Source organism: Vipera berus (assembly GCF_964194415.1).
Source record: "Vipera berus genome assembly, chromosome: Z".
In the NCBI taxonomy this organism is placed as follows: domain Eukaryota; kingdom Metazoa; phylum Chordata; class Lepidosauria; order Squamata; family Viperidae; genus Vipera; species Vipera berus.
Genome location: NC_138205.1, coordinates 39,644,909 through 39,663,605, shown reverse-complemented (window position 1 = coordinate 39,663,605; position 18,697 = coordinate 39,644,909). Strand labels below are relative to the sequence as shown.

General features: G+C 38.6%; 1 protein-coding gene across 1 annotated transcript in view; it reads right to left on the bottom strand.

Annotated features, from left to right (window-relative positions):
* Positions 1 to 17,636, bottom strand: part of LOC308678955 (uncharacterized protein) — a gene marked incomplete at both ends in the record, with an annotated part of 33,328 nt that extends 15,692 nt beyond the window's left edge. The window contains 6 exons of the mRNA XM_081346186.1: positions 12,295 to 12,521; positions 12,988 to 13,113; positions 13,974 to 14,135; positions 15,872 to 16,028; positions 16,561 to 16,643; positions 17,463 to 17,636. Coding sequence (XP_081202312.1) covers positions 12,295 to 12,521; positions 12,988 to 13,113; positions 13,974 to 14,135; positions 15,872 to 16,028; positions 16,561 to 16,643; positions 17,463 to 17,636 — 929 coding nt within the window. The remainder of the gene's footprint in view (positions 1 to 12,294; positions 12,522 to 12,987; positions 13,114 to 13,973; positions 14,136 to 15,871; positions 16,029 to 16,560; positions 16,644 to 17,462) is intronic.
* Positions 17,637 to 18,697: the final 1,061 nt, after the last annotated feature.

The following is an 18,697-nucleotide window of genomic DNA, read 5'->3' as shown; positions in this document are numbered from 1 at the left end:
TCTGGCGTGTTGTGTTCCAAATGACGATCTGTCTGTATTTGGAAGTCCCACAAGATCTTCACCCTCTCATTCTCAACAACTTTTTCCACCTTATGTTCCCACGACTTTTCGGACACAGGCAAGTCATATTTTTTACACAATGCCCAATGGATTAGTTTAGCAACTCGGTCATGTCTAGGTTTGTAATCAGTTTGCGTGATTTTGCTGAAACAGTTTCAACTTTGTCATTGCAAAGTCGGCAATTTGGACTGTCAGTAGATTTTTTTTTATTTAAAAAGTTTTACAGTACATTTTAACTTTAATCCCCCCTCCCCCACCCCTATCTAACCCTCCCTATCCCTCTCCCCCATTCCCTCCTCCCCCCTCCCCCCCCGACTTCCCAGAGCTAAATACAGGGTATAAAAAAGAAAAACAAACATAAGCATCCATATGCTATCACAATAAACTATTAATTCTATCACCCTCTAGCTCATGTAAAATGATTACAAACAATATTACTATTACAGATAAGAAAAAAAAGAAAAAAAACAGAAAAGGAACTTTACTCAAATACTAAATAAAATTTCTTAATCCCAATCCTTATTCATATTAATTTCAAAAAAGAAAAAAAAAATTTCATCTACTATTTACATTCTCCCACATTTCTCTAAATTCTAAACAAATTCTCAATTACGCGCCAAAAGCGCCTATCTCTATTAACCTTATTAATCTCCAACCAAACTGAACTATGATCAAAAATAGTTCTTGCATATATCACACCAAATGTCTCACAGTTCCAGATCATCCATCTATACGTCTAGGACACCATTCCAATCTCCAATAAAAATAAAATAAAAAAAAATTAAAAAATTTATAATCCAATTAAGTAACCTTTATATGTAGTAAGTTAAGAAAAATCAACTTGTTATTGATTAGGAGCTTGCATTCCAATCTTAAATTCAATAAATACTTTTAGTCCATAACCCTAATATACGTTTCTTGCAAACAAATAGCATCAGTCTTAAATTGTTTTAAATATTGAAAAACTTTCTTTCTCCTCTATGATGAATTTAATCCATTGACATTCTAAATTAGAGATTTAGTCACCAATCTTGACGCTCCAAAGCTTTTGGAGCACGTCTGAAATGACCCCTGTATCTTCTTTGGACCGCGCCCTTCCCACAGCTTCACTATAAGTACGCTTTGGAGGTTCCATAACTTTCTGCTTATCTTGCTCTTGCTCTCGTCTCGCTCGTCTTAGGGCGGCACGCGTCATCCTCTGCTCTCCAGCAGCAACCGATGAGGCTGTAACTTGATCTCCTCCAGCACCGTTCTCCTCTGTCTGTCTATCTGCAACATCTTGAGGCTTTCCCTCGCCATATCCCTTTGCAGCTTCCAGAAGTGATAGGGGGGTTGCTTTTAACACATTGCTATAAAAATCACGTGCCTGAGCCACAGTAGCCAAACGATGTCTTTTACCTTCGTGCATCACCACCAGTCCAACTGGAATCTCCCATCTAAACTTGACATCACATTTCTTAAGTTCCTGTACAAGAAATGCAAAATCTTTCCTTCTCCTTAAAATCTTTGGAGGAATCTCTTTTAAAACCAAAACTTCTTGCTCAGCAACTACCAATTTAGTATCATAAGCAGCTTGAATGACTTCATCTCTAATTACTCTCTTTGTAAAATAGACCACCACATCTCTGGGTAACTTCCTCTGTCTTGCAATCCATGAATTTACACGAAAAATTTTATCCATACTTCCCTCAATTTCAGATGCTGGCTGGCCCAATACCGGTTCCAAAGCCTCAGAGATCAGCTGCTTTAAATCTTCTTTAGAATTCTCCTTTAAACCCCTAATTCTAATAGCATACTGCATCTGTTGGTACTGAACAAGGCTCAATTCTCCGTCCATTTTGTCCCTTATATTTTCATCCTCTAATACCTTTGCTTCTAATATAGAGTTCTTTTGACTGAGATCCTCCACTTTTTCACCCAGCTGTTGCACACATTCAGCTACACTTTCAATCATAGACAACATGTCTACCCTCATTGCTCTAAACTTCTCTTCCATCTTCTTCTCCAATTTCTCCTCCAGCTTTTTCAACTTTTCATCCATCATATCAGACATTAACCGTGAATGCTTTTCAAGGGCATCTTGTAATTCCTTAAGCGTCAGTGCCGGAGGAAATGCAGGAGGAAGCAAAGCTTGCAACGAGGTCTGTTGCACCGGGGAAGACCCCACACTCCGAAGAACTTTAGAAGTCTTGGCCGCCATCTTTCCCCACTTTCACTTATTGCGCACTTTCACTTTAAAGCTATAAAATCCATTGAGCTAGAGAGTAAAGCTAAAAGTCCACATCACCTTGACCTCCTGTATCGCTCTGCCTGCATCTTAATACTCAAAAGTATTTCCTTTTGGCAGGGGTGGTTGCTAACGCCTGGCTCTGCTCCAAAAATCACGGAGCAGAGACGCTGCGCAGCTCGGAGCAACCCAGGCTTCGGGGGGGCTCAATCCTTCAGCCGCCCAAACTCTCAGCTCAGGCAGCCCCGGAGAGCTCAACCCCTACCTGGGGCCTCACCCCCTCCTCTTCTCCTGAGGAGGGGGCTTCAAATCCATCTAAACAGCTGATCGGCGCTATTTACGATGGAAAAAACACAGCTGCGGAGCGGGCAGCCCGGAGACGGCTGTCTTCGGCGTCGTGTCGTCACCGGAAGTCAGACTGTCAGTAGATTTTTGTATCTTCGCTTTCATGGCATTATTTTGTAGTGCTTGTTCTTGAACAGCCAGTATTAAGCCTTCTGTTTCTTTCTTGATGGTTCCCATCTTAAGCCATGCCCATGTCAAGTTGTTATCACATTTTCCTTCAATGTTTTTCAAATGCTGTCCATGCAAAGCTTTGGTTTTCCATTTATTTAATCTGTCATCCAGCCATTTTTCCTTATATTCTGCCTTTGTATCTGTTATTTTGATAATGCTCTCTGTTTTCACAGCCTGCAGCAATTTTTCTATACTTTGATTCACATAGTCATTCAAACTTCGTTTTTCTTCTACAGTTTGGTGGATTTGCAGTAGCCCTCTGCCCCCTATTCTTCTTGGCAGGTACAATCTGTCGATGTCACTTCGTGGATGTAGAGCGTGGAGCATATTCAAAAGTTTACACATTTTCCGGTCTAGGAAATTCAGCCAATGTCCAGTTGGTAATTCCAGCTGGGTAGTGTATCACTAGGACTGCCCATTATTATTGTTATTGTTATTGTTATTGTTATTGCAAAAGTTTCTCATCTTGCTGCGTTTCTCACAGGAGTCTGCAACACTCTTAAGAGATGCATTCATTTTTACAACCACTTTAAATGATTTTCTAGGGTATGTTTTTCCTTCAACAATCATAGCTGATATAGATGGCAACATCATCCCTGAAAGCAGAACAGAATTGTTTGTCCTTCTTCCCCTTTGTTTTCCATCTGCTTTGCTGAAAGATATTCCTTAGTTCTCATTTGACCAGTCTAGTGTTCATCTTAAAAAAAAATGAAAAGGTGCATTGCAAAAAATCAGTCAATTTTTACTTCATATTTTTACTTGGGGTCTCTAGAGACACAAGAAATTGTCTTGAACTCAGAGAGCAAAATGGACATTGCCAAGAAATTTGGGGAGCTTGGGAATGGTTAGGAGGGCACTGACTTTTCTACGCTGTCTTGTCTATAATAATAATAATAATAATAATAATAATAATAATAATAATAATAATAATAATAATAATAATAATAATATAATAATAAAGCTGGAAGGGACCTTGCAGGTCATCTAGTCCAACCCCCTGCTCGGGCAGGAAACCCTATACCATTTCAGACAAATGGCTGTCCAGTCTCTTCTTAAAAACTTCCAGTTTTGGAGCATTCACCACTTCTAGAGGCAGGTTGTTCCACTGATTAATTGTTCTAATTGTCAGGAAGTTTATCCTTAGTTCTAGGTTGCTTCTCTCCTTGATTAGTTTCCATCCATTGTTTCTTGTCCTGCTTTCAGGTGCTTTGGAGAATAGCTGCACTCCCTCTTCCTTGTGGCAGCCCCTGAGATATTGGAACACTGCTATCATGTCCCCCCTCATCCTTCTCTTCATTAAACTAGTCATACCCAATTTAGCAACCGTTCCTCATATGTTTTAGCCTCCAGACCTCTAATCGTCTTTGTTGCTCTTCTCTGCACTCTTTCTAGAGTCTCAACATCCTTTTCACATGGTAGTGACCAAAACTGGATACAGTATTCCAAGTGTGGCCTTACCAAGGCATTGTAAAATGGTATTAATACTTCACATGATCTCAATTCTATCCCTCTGTTAATGCAGCCTAACACTGTGTCTTAGATGCCAATAGGCAGCTGTGGTCATGGATGACTCATGGATGACCCAGCTCTGTTAGAAATGAAACTAATGTGAAAGGAGCAGAATTATACATTTTAAGACTTAATTATATAGTGTGGCATTTTGTTTTGCTTTGGGAGTATGTCTATTCATGATATGTACAATTTTGTATGTTATTAGAGATAAGAATCTTAGCTATTGCATTTACCTTAGCTATTGCCTTTGAGCCCATATCTTGAAAGGATATGGTTAATCATCATTCTGAATTAAAGCATACAGTGCTATCCTGCCTTTAAATCAAGTGAGTCAGTTGCTTCAGCTGACAAATTTTGGGAGGTAAAGTAAGAGAGGTTGTGCACCATTCCATTGATCTGGAGTCTCCTAAACTAACCACCAGTTATCTGATGCAATGATGGGTGTCTTTTGATCCCCATGTTGAAGAAATTAAACTGCTGGTCCAGTTAGCTTTTTCACATGCACTGGGGAAGGACACCATCTTGGCATTTGCCTTGGGAAGCAAAATGAAGTCAGAATAAGTTAATTCTATGTGTTTTTTCACTTGGTGTTTAACTATCTCTGGGTATATAGGAAGTAGAAGACAAGGAAGTGTTTGATCAGTCTTTGGTATATTATTCTGATCAATAAAACTATGCCTTATCCAATACTAGATTATAGTGCCTATGAATTTTGCTTTCTGTCCAGCTCCATAACTTTATATTCTAATGGCTTTTATTCAGAAGCCATCAGTTTCTGTCTTAGAGCTACTTCTGATCCTATAATCTCTGCAATCTTCATTCTAGATCCATTCCAACAAGCTTGAGCAACCCTCAAGTGGCTCCAAACATTTTGCACACCTCAGACCTTTGAAAATTGGGAAGATGTCTTATATCTTAAGCTGTAGTATAAAGCCATAAAATATGCAAATCTCATGCTATTTACTATTCTGATGATAGGAAGTGTTTTTGGTTAAGTCAGCTTACAGCAAGCCTTGATTTTTCCCAGAAGTTCTCCAAAGTTATAAGAAGCTCTTGACTTTTTTATTGGCATAAAGCAAAATGGGTGATATATGAATTCCAAAGCTATGACTGATTCCAAAGCTATGAATGGGTGATATATGAATTCCAAAGCTATGACTGTTACATATTATTGTGGCATTATAAACTTCACCCAGAATTAGTTGTATAATAATGTGACTTCGAAACTGTGCTTTTAAGTATGATGATGATTACTCTCCTATGCTCTGGATACCTAATAAGAGATGAGAATAAGGGGTACAAATTAATTTATATGCATCTATGATCCACAACAAAGGGGGTAGTGGTGATGAATGATGGATGATGATGATGATGATGATGATGATGATGGTGACATGCTGATACTTACCTTGCTGAATCAGTTTTATGGGATTGCCTTGCAGGCAAGATGATGACCTAAATTTGGGGTGAATGAAGAATGTCATTTTGCAATGCTTATTAAATGTGCTTTGTCAGACAGCTGACACTTCAGTATTCCCCAGAATTGACTAAATTACCTTTCAGGTTTGGTTGGCAAAGCCTTTATTAGAAACAACATGAGTTGATTATTCAATAGCCAGAAATATTTGCATAATCTGTAAACTATTCTGCTTCCTTTGTGTGCTATGCAATACAGTATTTCAATACTGTACAATTCAATTGCCTGTTTTTTGTTTGCTTGTTTTTTATAACTAAAATGGAGAGGTTCTGATAGACATCAGTGAAGCAAGGTAATAGCAGGAAAATTTTATTTCACAGTAGATTCAAGCTTAAATTGAATGATTAATGTGAACCAGTTTGTCTGAAAAGGATGTATCAGTCCTCTGAAGCACCATAACTTCATAAAAGGTAAATATATTTTTATTTCAGATTTAGTTAGCTAGGATAGTGAATTCCTGGCCTACACGTTGCACCCAACACACAGCTCCTCTCTATCTACACATGAAGGCCTCATCTGGGATCACTCACCTTCAGTATCCATTATTCCTTCTACTCAACCTTGAAAAGCTGTTGTTTCAGGGTAAAAGGTTGATGTAATACAACTTTCTGTTCCCTCCATGATTTTTGAAATGTCCACAGCAAGTTCCAAAAATAGAACAGGATAGAATAATGGTCAATTTTATTTTTTTTTAATCTTCCTTTTATGATTCCCTACAGCAATATCCTTAGGGGAAATCATAATTTGCAAAATACTGGCTACATAAACACAAAAGGAGCAGAGCTTAGGCTGTGACCACATCTATTGCCATCCAGCACTGGTTTTGCCTTTTCACTGAAATCATACCTTGGTCAACATTTGTACTGAATAAGTCACCTATGCCACAAGATTCTGGGAGTAAATACATGAAAATAAAAATATGTAAAAGTAGGGAATATGTTTTGCTTCAAATTACATTATTTCATATTTATCTTGAACTACATTTGCCATTTTATTCTCCAATTTTGGAGTGATTTCTATAAAACTTTCTGGTGTACCCTTTGGTTGTATGCAGTGATATGTTTTGGGACCTTAGATCCCTTTTTTCAGTCCTTCAAACTCCCTATATCTATAGCTGCTAAAGATGTACAGAATAGTTTCTTTTCATCCATTCATTCATTCATCCATCCATCCATCCATCAATCCAAAAAAATGTATGAATCCATTTTAAAAGAAACAAAAGTCTACTGTATTTGGTTACTTGGCTTGAGAAGCTAGAATAAGATGACTGTCATTTTGGATTTTGCTCAATTTCTCATTCTTCCTTCTTGAGTTAATGTCATTCTTTTTCATCATCAGTTTCTCAATTCTTTCTAGAAGTCTATATGAAAATTAATGTAGATGTTTCCTTAAGGCTATTATAGTTAAATTGCAAAAATGCAGATGACCACTAAATGGCATCAGACACATAAAGTTCTAATTCTTTGTTGCCATCTACCGGTAATCCAATTTTTGTAGCCTGATTTGTTTGCACTCTCAAGAAATGTAAATTAGTATTTGTGAATTAAAACACAAATGAGGAATGCGCATAATAAAATATTCTCAATGTTGGTCCCCAAAAACTGGGACTAAGAATGTTGATCCCCTAAGAGTGGGACTAAGAGTCACATTGCCCCTAATAATCAGTTTTTGAATTTTCCTTTGTTATTTATGGAGCCATGGAACATTGTGGCAACCCCAGTTTTAGTTCCCATCTTCATGTTGCTGGCTTTATCTTATTTCTAGGCATGAAGAAGCAAGAGGTTAATGATATATTCCAAAAATTCCAAGATCTTTCCCTTCATTTTGCTTGTTTGGCAAAATCCACCTATAATTTCTTACGGTAAAAGCTGAATAAGTCGGCCTTTGGATTGGATTGGATTGGATTGGATCCAAACTTAATCAGTGAAATCAATGAGCTCAAGGTATTCAAGATTATAGTTACTTATCTGTTTGCACCACAGACTTAACTGGATCTTTTTGAATAACTAAATCCAGTCAGCCAATACATAGCAGGTAGGTGAGTTAATTTTAGCTCCAGTTTCTCCAAGGGAACATAGACCAGATGGTTAACTAAATATTAACTCTCTTTTCCTGCTGCTAGCACATAATCTCAGTGTCCTTATAAACATGGACCTGAAAATCTGTCACTGCACATTTAGGAAGTAGTGGTGTGAAACAGGAAGAAAAGGGAAAGAGTGGTAAGTGCATTTTAACTACATCTGCTGTGGTGTTGATTCCAACATGGCTGTTGTACATTTGTTTTTAGTCAATGTTTTTTTAAAAAGGCTGAAAAGTCAGGAAGTGATAACTTTGCAGAAACCAGAAGCTAACAGCCTGCTCTCTATTTTGACCAGGCATTTCTGAACTGCAATCTCAGGGCCTGGGGATCAGTATTTCAGCCAGAATAGTGTGAAAGTGAGATAGGATAAAGATCCTGAGAACAGAATGAACCACTATAGTAACAATAAATGATTTCAACATCCCATCAAAAAACAAGCAGCTGTTAGCCCAATCTACCTCATGGGTGGTAGAAAAAGACATGAGTCTTGAATCTTTCTTCTGCTACACACATGGCTTGCATATTACACTTTGCAGTTGCTGGATTTCTTCATTAACGGCTTTTCTAGTGTCTATAGTAAAACTAGTTTATCAAGGGCCATGTCCTTGAATCTCTGCCTGGAAGACTTAGCCTGAGTATCAGTCTAGCACTAGGGTCTTCAAACCTGGTCCTTTTATCACTTGTGGATTTCAACTCCCAGAATTCAGGCATGCTGGCTGAGGAATTCTGGGAGTTGAAGTCCACAAGTCATAAAAGGGCCAGGTTTGAAAACCCCTGGTCTAGCAGAAGCATGAAAGATAAATACTGTTTCCCAGTTCTGGAAAAACAGTGACTATATGTATGGAAACCAAGTGATTGCATTATGGCATTCTCTCCTATATTAATAGACATGTGTATTCTTCTAAGTTTCTGTTAATTTACAAGATAAATATCCATAAATTTTGTCTAGGTGCAAACATATTACAGTTTATATCTTTTTGTTACTCTTAGTCAAAGATCTGATATGCTATGAAAGTCTTTGGCTACTTTCTTTTCTTAAGGTGACTTGGTTAGCCTTATTAACATGTTTACTTTTGATTTTAAAAAAAGACACATCTAGTACACAGAGACCTTTGATGTCAACAAGAGCAAAGCAGATTTATTTTGGACATTTTTGTTGTTTTCAGTGGTCAGAGGATAGGCAACCACGGCACTGATACTTATTAGGTAAAAAACAATGCTTTGTTGCAGAAAAATGGGAAAGACTCAGCAGGAGATGGTGGAGTGAATGCCCTCACATCCACTTTGAAAATATATGGGATAGTAAAGCGATAGAAGGTTGGAAGAACTATCAGGAATGCTTCATTGGGGCAAGGGACCCTCTGCCACTTCTCCTACAGTTGTCTGAAGATAAAGAAAAACAAGATGAAATTACTAGAAAGAAAGAGATGCCAATGCTACTGTACATAACTGTTCAAATCAATAGAAAATTTTAGACAGTTTAAGTAGCATGCAATATATTTTGGAAGCTCCCAATATTCATACAAGAAGACTCAACTGGATGTGGCTGACTTGAGGTTGAAAGAAAACTGAGTGCAGGTTCAGGTGCTCTAGTTGTACCGATATACAATTTATAAGAAAATTTCCTGCTTTGTAAATGTGAATGAAGAAATTAATTAAATTAAATGATTAACCCCTTGCTGATTTTCAAATTTATTTTCCGTGAAATAAATGGAAAGTAGGTTTTAGTTTAGAACTGACTAAAAGCCTTCAGATGGGAATATTTGTGTTTACAAGGTGTCTTTGACTTACAACCACAACTGGAACCAGAATTTCCATTGCTAAGCAAGGTAGTTGTTCAGTGAGTTGCACCCAATATTAAGATCTTTTTTCCCATGATTGTCAAGCAAATCTAGTTTCCCTTATTGACTTTGCTCATCAGAAGCCCACTGGAAAGGTTGTAAATGGTAATCATATGACCCTGGAATACCGCAACCATTGTAAATTCATGCCAGTTGCCAAGCTTTCAAATTTTTGTCACCTGACCATGGAGATGATGTGACAGTTGTAAGTAGAAGGACTGCTCATAAGTCACTTTTTTCAGTGCCATTTTAACTTCAAATGATTGATAAATGAATGGTTGTAATTTGAGGAATAACTGTACACTGCTTTATATAATTAAACAAGGTGCTTCAGAGATTATAGTTATGAATTACCGCATCCAGTTCTGGTCTGTCAACTATATTTTATACAACCTACAGCTCAAATTTCTTGGGGGCTCCTCTTTGATATTTTACTCAGGCCTTGACCTAGGAGCCCCTAATGCATGACATTGATGATAAAATCCCACCATGTTTTAACCTTTTTTTCAAACAAGAAAAAATGCTTCTCACCTCATTTTTATGTGCTCTAGTGATGCAAATGGGCTCCATGGCATGAATGGGTCACATAAGTGTGGGATGTCCGAGCTTCACTGGATTTTGCACTTGATGTGCTGTTGTTTCTACTGACTCCTCCTCCACCACTGTAGGGGGGGAAGGGAAAAATATTAACTTAAAAATGAATCATTTGCTAGAAACCAAGATTCAGTGATAGACACATAACCAACATCTTGGCTATCAGCTGTTTTCATATCTAACTGGAAAAAAAACAATTAGGTGAAAGTAAGAGTTGCCTGAATTTTTTGGCATCCATTAAGAGAGGATGGTCTCAAAATACATTATTTTTTCCTTGCTACAGAAATTTAGTTAATTGACAACTCCAACTTACAAAATTTGCCTTGCAGCCTACTGAAAACTTCACTTTTGTTAAGAAATTTTGTTGGGACACTTGTCTAAGGAGCAGAAGTAAAAATATACTGTATCATGTTTCAAAGCAATGCTTGTAGATTTATCATTCATCTCTTGTTGGGTCCATTATGCCAGAAACCCAAAATAGAATCACAGAATTATAGATGGTAAGGGCTGGTAAATTTCTTAGAGACTGATTAGTCCAAACCCTTTCCCAAGGCATATTCTACTATTGCAGCTTCCTTCCAGACCTTGTCAAAGACCATCCAGTCTCGCAGTAGTATCTTGAGGCCTTTTCCACTTATCCCTAATCACCTGTCAACATGCCCTGGCAACACCATATTTCTGCTGTGTTCCCTTCTTCTTTTCTCAAGCCTATCCATTAGGTCTCTAGGTCCACCCATGTTAAAGCCATATTTTCCCCTAATTTAAACACTACCCAAGGATAGTTTTAAAGTGTATAGATTCTGTTAAGCTTTGTTACCTATTCTTGTGGAGGTAAGGCAGTTGACCTTGGTGAATGGGAATAAAGAAAATAATGGTAAGATAGGGATTACTAATAAGAACAGAAAATTCTAAGCTGCCAATAGCATTTTCTGCTATTTCACAAACTTTGGGCAATGTTTTCAACATCACAAAAATGTAGGGGTTTGGTTGGCTTAAGAAAAAATGAGCTGCCCAAGATACATATGTGAACAAGAGTAGAAGTCAGGCTCAGCAGCAGAGGATTGGTTAAAAACTTGATGTGACTATGTGACCATCATCTTCATTTTAAGAGGTACCCTTGTCAATGCTGCTGGTTGGAATCTATAATTTTTCATATATCTAACCTGCCTCCCAGCCTAACAACATAATAATATTGTCAAACATCAATCATTCATTTTCTCAGAAATCCTTTCTAAACTTTAAAAGAAGACAATTTCCCTATTCTAGATTGGGGAGTAGGAACCACATTGACCTCTGAAGAGTAAAAGTGAGGAGAACTCCAAAAGAGCCAAGACAAAGAGGGAATAAGGATTAATGTTGTCTTTACTGTATTTAAAACTATAGCTAAATCCTTCAAAGTTAAAGCATTTATGTAATATTTTGCAGCATCAACCATTCAGCAGCAATTTTTGGAGTAACCATGGAGACCTTACTCCCTGGTTTTGGTGGCCATAGGTGCCCTGGACTTCCCTTGTGTAATCTTGCTATAAATGAAAGAACGATATTGTTTCCTACAACAACAATATGGTACAACTGAAATTTTCCAGTTCATTGGTTATTCTATACAAGCCCTTCTACTTAAAGAATATAAAGGTAAGGTAAAGGTTCCCCCGCACATGCGTGCTAGAATACCAAGTGTGAATATACATGTCTCAGGATAATGCTGCAGGATCCAATCTGGGTCTGTCATCTGGATTGGAGCTTTAGTTATCTGGGCTTTCAGACTCATGCTGGAGCCCATCTTCAGGGAACCTCTCTGCTAGAGAAGATGCTAGAGCCATGAGCATGACTAAACCTCTGGTCCTGGTAACTGACCCAGATTGGATCCTGCAGCAGCAAGTATCCACAATTCACCAAATGTCAATCCCCTGGACTAGTCTCCTATTTTATTTTAACTAAAAATTCCATCCGTTTATTGGGAACCCCATCATTTCTGGATGCTACTCACACAATGTCATGTTGTCCCCCTTCCAGCAAGCCCCGGTAGGTGGCAATCTCCTTCTCCAAGCGGCTTTTGACATCTAGGAGCTCTGTGTAGTCATGGTTCTGGCATTCCATTTCTGACCGCAGTTCTGCCAACTGCTGCTCCAGACAGGAGATGCGCTCCTGGAGTTCAGCCAAATGGCTATTGTAGCGAAGCTCAGTTTCACCCAGGGATCCCTCCAGGGTGTCCCTCTGACAAATAAAAGAGAACACAGTCATTATAAGACAAGAGGTCCAGTGGGAATGATTTAACAGGATTCTGAGAGTCTGCAAAAGTACAACATGAAGCTGAATGCAAGGTTTAACCTGTTTCTTAAGGCTCAAAGAGAGATCAACAGGCTTTTTTTAATCAATCTTTGTATGCAACCTAACATCTGTATTGATTGTGATCATATCTGCAATCTCCCAATTCTGCTTTGACCATCCCCCCACCTGCTTAATAATATATGGGTTATTGAATTTATGATTCTTTTTTTTTCTCTGTCAAATCAAGGCTGCATACTTGAGCATGTAGTTTTAGCCAGAGCCTGGTTATTAGGCTGGGAATGAGAGAAAATAACTAACACAGAGTGGGCTTTGCATATACATGATGCAACTGTGCACTGCCTGTTGCAGTTTATTCCATCCTCCAACTCTACAAAAATTCTCAGTCTCTTACCAGGCTGCACTGGGCATCATATTCAATCTCCAGGGCTTGTAGTTGGCGTCTTAATTCAGTGACCTTGTTGTTGCTTTCTTCAATCTCCTGACTGCTGGTGCAGACATCACGATTCACCTCCTCAATCTGGAGTGCATAAAGTTAAGAGAAATACATAGATGAGCAATATATACAGTTTAATCTCGAGTTAGTCCTGCCAAAGAAAGTTTCAGGGGAAAAAATTCCAAGCAGGATTTGGACTGACTGACTACTGTCTTTCATCTATTTATCTATCGTCTGTCTGTCTGTCTGTCTGTCTGTCTGTCTGTCTGTCTGTCTGTCTGTCTATCATCATCATCTATGTGCTAAGAAGCTGTAAGTAAGAGTTTAGATCAGGAAGAAAAAGTTCAGCTTCAATCATAGAGGCTTGAGATTCAGGAATCAATCATTTTCAGAGATTTTCTGTCTTGATGGGATTGTACTTCCCAAATGGAATTGGTTTACTATCTAGGAGTCCTTTTCAGCTCATAGTTCTTGTAGATAGAAGAACTTTTGTACAGATCCACCTTGTGTACCAGTTGCACCTTTTTCTGGACTAATAGTTGTTTCTCATGGTCAATCAACTATTGTCAACTATTGGATTTCTGCAATGTGTTTTCTGCCTTTAAAGACCACTCTGAAACTGTACTTTATCAAGGGTTTATCTTGATAAGACTTGTGGTGCCTCTGTTTCTCTAGTTATGTTATTTACTGTTGGTTTCCAGATGCAATAAAGCCTTTCATGGATTGGACATGGTTATTTACAGAACCATCTTTCTTCAATTAAGACTTTGCAGGGTAATGAAAAAATTGTATTACAGCCATTCAAAATAAAATTCTACAGAACAATGCTATTGTATAGGACCTCAGAGATATTGTGATTCAATTCCCATGCTATTTGGTGGATATGAGAGTTTTTCAAGCACACCTAAAATGTTCCAGGTTAAGAAAACTGACATTTCACTTACCTTGGATTCATACCATGCTTCTACTTCCTTGCGGTTTCCTTCAATCATCGATTCGTATTTGCATCTCATCTCTTCCAGAATTTTCTTCAGATCTGGCCCAGGACAGGCATTCACTTCCACACTGACATCTCCAGAGGCCTGGTTCTTCAGGCAGGCAACTTCCTACTCAAAGAAAAGAAAGTGCTTGGAATTTGGACCCTTCTTTTTCTGCTCAACTCACCTTACCCCAAGTGAACTTTCTAGCAACCTGGTTAACCGAAGTTGATGGAGACTATAAAGGGCAAATCAACTTCAAAGAGGTGAGCTGTATTGTTTCTGGGACTGTACCAGTCCCCCAGTTTAAAATGTGTCAATAGCAATGATGATGCAAATGAAAGGAAGAATCTGCAGATAATTTCCCCAGCGATATATTGCTGTTCAACTAACAAGGAAAGATTTTCTTCAGTGACCAAAAGAGCGTCTAGCTAGCTCAGTTTTGAGGTAAGGAGGACTGGGGACCCCATAGCTCTTTGATTGCTGTTGAACTACAATTTTCATTGTTTCTACTGAATGAGACATGTTGGATGAAGCTGATAGAAACTAGTGCAACAACATCCACAAATCTCCCCATTTTTGTCTTAGAACGCACATATATACAGACATATATAAATACAAAATACTGTCCCCTTCCCCAACCAGTGTATCTGTGCAAATTATTTGTTTGCAAGCAATGGTAAATATTAGCGTTTGAGGGGTCCTTGGTACTCTCTGAGCTATTGCCCAAACTAGGTAACATCATCATAGATAGTGGCTAGAAATCTATTCCAGTCTTGCCTACTCCGCTTTATTTAATTTACAAACAGATAAAATTTGTTTGTATTGACAAACATCATATGAGTTTACAGAAATGTCAACTGGGAGATATTTTGACCTTATATATCATAAGATCATGTTCAGGAATTCCAAAACCTAATAATTTATGAACCTTTGGCTGTTCTAATTTTTTATATTGTATAGTTTATTTATTTGGAGGGGGTTGCAAAGATAATTTTAGGGTGCAAAGAATGGAATGGTACTGTCAGGTATCTTGTTGCTAATTTGCTAATACACTGATCATGATATTAAATAGCAGTTTATGATGTGTATAAGTATACCATATTAGTGAAATGGCAAGATCCTTAACTGTCATGTCCCCATTAGCAAAACTGATCAAATAATTATTTCAGAGGTTTTAGTTAAGGGTCATCTTTACAAACATCATTTAATCATTATTCTTTGCAATATGAACATGTCTGCTGGATACAACTCAGTAAAATAGTCTATCCTCCTAACATAGAGGTGATGAAATTGTGGATCTCCATATAATAGCAATAGCAATAGCACTTAGACTTATATACCGCTTCACAGTGCTTTCCAGCCCTCTGTAAGCGGTTTACAGAGTTTCAGCATATTGCCCCCAACAATCTGGGTCCTCATTTTAGTGACCTCAGAAGGCTGGAAGGCTGTGTCAACCTTGAGCTGGTGAGTCTCGGACTGCCAAACTACTAGCAGCCAGCAGTCAGCAGAAGTAGCCTGCAGTACTGCATTCTAGCCACTGCACCACAATGGCTCTGAATGCTGAATTTACTAATTGCAGCACTGAATTGCAGAAACTGCAGTCGGATGGTTATTTGTGAGTAAGTTCAGCAACACTGTTTTGTGTTTTTCAACCTTGGACACTTGAATATGTATGGACTTCAACTCCCAGGATTCCCCAGCCAGCCATTTTGTCAAAAGTCCAAGGCTGAGAAACACTGTCCTAGTCATCTATAGCTTCACACCCTGACTCAAAAAGAAGTTTATTGGCGTTTCTAATAAGGTATTTATTATTTCCCATGATGCATTTAGATTTTATTGAATGAGGAAATGATCACCCTTACCTCCTCATGGTTTTTCCTTAGGCAGCATAGCTCATCTTGCAGGTTCTCACACTGTATATCCAGGTCAGATCGGCAGGCAGTCAGCTGATCCAGGATTTGATGCAGTCCATTGATATCAGCCTCCACATTCTGACGGAGGCAGCATTCTGTCTCAAACCTGAAAAGGAATGAAAAAAGGAATGAAGGTTTTACTGGTTAGCTTATAGGCCCAGACAAGAGAAACTTGCAAACATACTTCATATTAGGTAAACTTTAGATATAAATAAAGGAAGATACCAAATAATCAACAATATTTCATTGAGTATAACCCTGCTAGAATTTTGTTTTTATTCCAGGCACATTGAACTACATTTTCCTTTCCTTGTTTATAGCAGACTTTACCAACTCTGATGCACTGTAAGCATGAGAATTTCAGCTCCCAATAATCATATTGCCTAAGGTATTCTGGAAATTGAGCCTGACAAATCTGAAGGATCTCCAACTTAGGGAAAACTGCATTGTAGCAGAAGTAACACCCCAAAATAGAGAATGGCAAGATTCTTCTTGCCTTCTTGCCTAAAATGAAAGACATTCTCCTATAACAGCCTGACCACAGTGCCCATCAAGGCAATTCCATAAGTAGCCCTGCACTTTCAATAAAACAAATATTCTTTTGTTCATCTGCCCTTAATTTACTGAAAAGTACTCACTTGGATCTGAAATCATCAGCAGTCAGTTTGCTGTTATCAATACACAGAAGGAGTTTGTTATTCTCCACACTTGCACAAATAAGCTGTATAAATGGAAAAAATGCAAGTCCATTGATGAATCTACATTGATTTTGCCTTTTATGTAAAGTTTTAGCATTAAGGTTTAGCCACCCATGTCAGATGTTCCTTAAACTAGTTTAGCTTATGGATACGTGCTCGTTTACATCTAAATTGTTATTTGAAAGCACAAAATAATAATCAAGCAAACCCCTGAGTGGGAATTTCCTACAGTTTGTAAATGATTGGAAGTGGTGACCAAGATGTAGCTAATATTCTCCTCTTCCAAAAATCAACTTGTACAACTTGGGGGTGCCTTTAATTTTTCCCCATGGTGACTGCTTCCATACAGAAAATTGATTAAATATTACATTTCATGGTGAATTTGTACCATGCTAACAAGACAATCTTGAATTACTAAAAGGTTTACTGGCTCAGTATGTCAACATAATACAGTAGGAGCAGCATCTATAGATAAACTTAAGATAAACTTAGAGTGCTAGCTATTATAAACTGTTGTCGATTTTTAAAATTAAGTTTTCTTATTAATTTCTGCATTCACTAGAATCCATATAACAGAATAATGTGGAAACATCATCAAACCCCACCACCATTATGGGAAAGCAGGATGTCCTCACAGATTAGAATTCAAGAACATGTTTAACAAAATTTAATTGATTCATATTTCATATATGATGATTAGAAGAATAAACTGATCCTTAGAAATCAGCAAAATAAATTCACAGCATTGTGAACTTTAGTTAAGCAGGAATGCTATTACCTGCAATTGTCCCAAGCAAATGCATGTGAAAAATATGAAAAATGGATTGAGAATTGATGTCTACCTGGTTTTTAAGATCTTCAATTTGCTGGTGGTAATGACTATAGTCCTTTGGTTCACTCAGAGGGCCTTGCTTGGCATAAAAGTCTCTGATTCGGCACTCAAGCTCAGCATTTTCCTCTTCCAGGCATCGGACTTTGTCTAGATAGCTGGCCAGGCGATCATTGAGGTTCTGCATGGTCATCTTCCCATCAAGATTAGAGAAAATACCTCCACAAACAGGTTCCCCAATCAATCCAGCAACTGCTCCAAGGTTAGGTACCATACCACCCATGCCACCAACAACACCTGGATGAGCCATCCCACCTACCATCCCAGCAGGGACAGCTCCAACCACTCCACAAGGAGTACCTACCATAGTAGCATGAGGAGCACCAACTACACCACCCATGCTATTAACTACAGCAGTTGGTACAGCACCAACCATGCCACCATGGGCACCACCTACTGCACCACCAGGAATACCACCTACCACACCTACATGACCACCACCAGCACCACCTACCATACCATTTCTAGCAGCAGAAGTCCCCATGTGAGAGGTGGCCACAAAGTTACCATTTGTCCCAGCATGTCCTCCCCCAACAAAAGCCCCATTGCAGCTGCCAGCTGAGAAATGGCTTCTCCCCCCAAGATGACTCCGTCCAGAGAAGCTAGCTCTTTCGTTGCCTAGCCCACATGAAGTATATCGCCCAGAGCCAACAGAAGAAACCCCCACTCCAAGATTGCAGCTCCCACTGCTGTTTCTTCCAGCTGTTAGGACCGTGTGTCTTGGACCACAGCTCATAGTGGCAGAGAAATTCCTTAATGCTAAGCTGAAAGCAAGAGGCACCACTTGACACAAAGTAAGATTGCTGAATCCACTACCCACTTATCTCTATTTATACTTTCTTCAAAGGGTGTCACCTGTTCTGCCAGAGTTCTTTTCTGGGGTTCTCCCCACACCCCCTTCTAAACTCATAATACAGGATGCTGTAATTATTCAGACCAAAGCTAAATTCCCAAAGGCAAGGTGCTGGCAGATGCAATGGGATTCAAAGAAGACGCTGCACATGTCAGCAGCTCCCTGGGAAAAAAAATAGGAAGATAGTATGTGTTTTTGTGAGGTACAGTTGGCAACAAACAGAAATGCTGCAATGAATAATAGGCTCTTTTGCCTGCAAGAGGAAACATAGCTTTCCGGATCCAACCTCATTATTTTCCTGCAGCTAAAATGTACACTCATGCCACTTAAGCCTG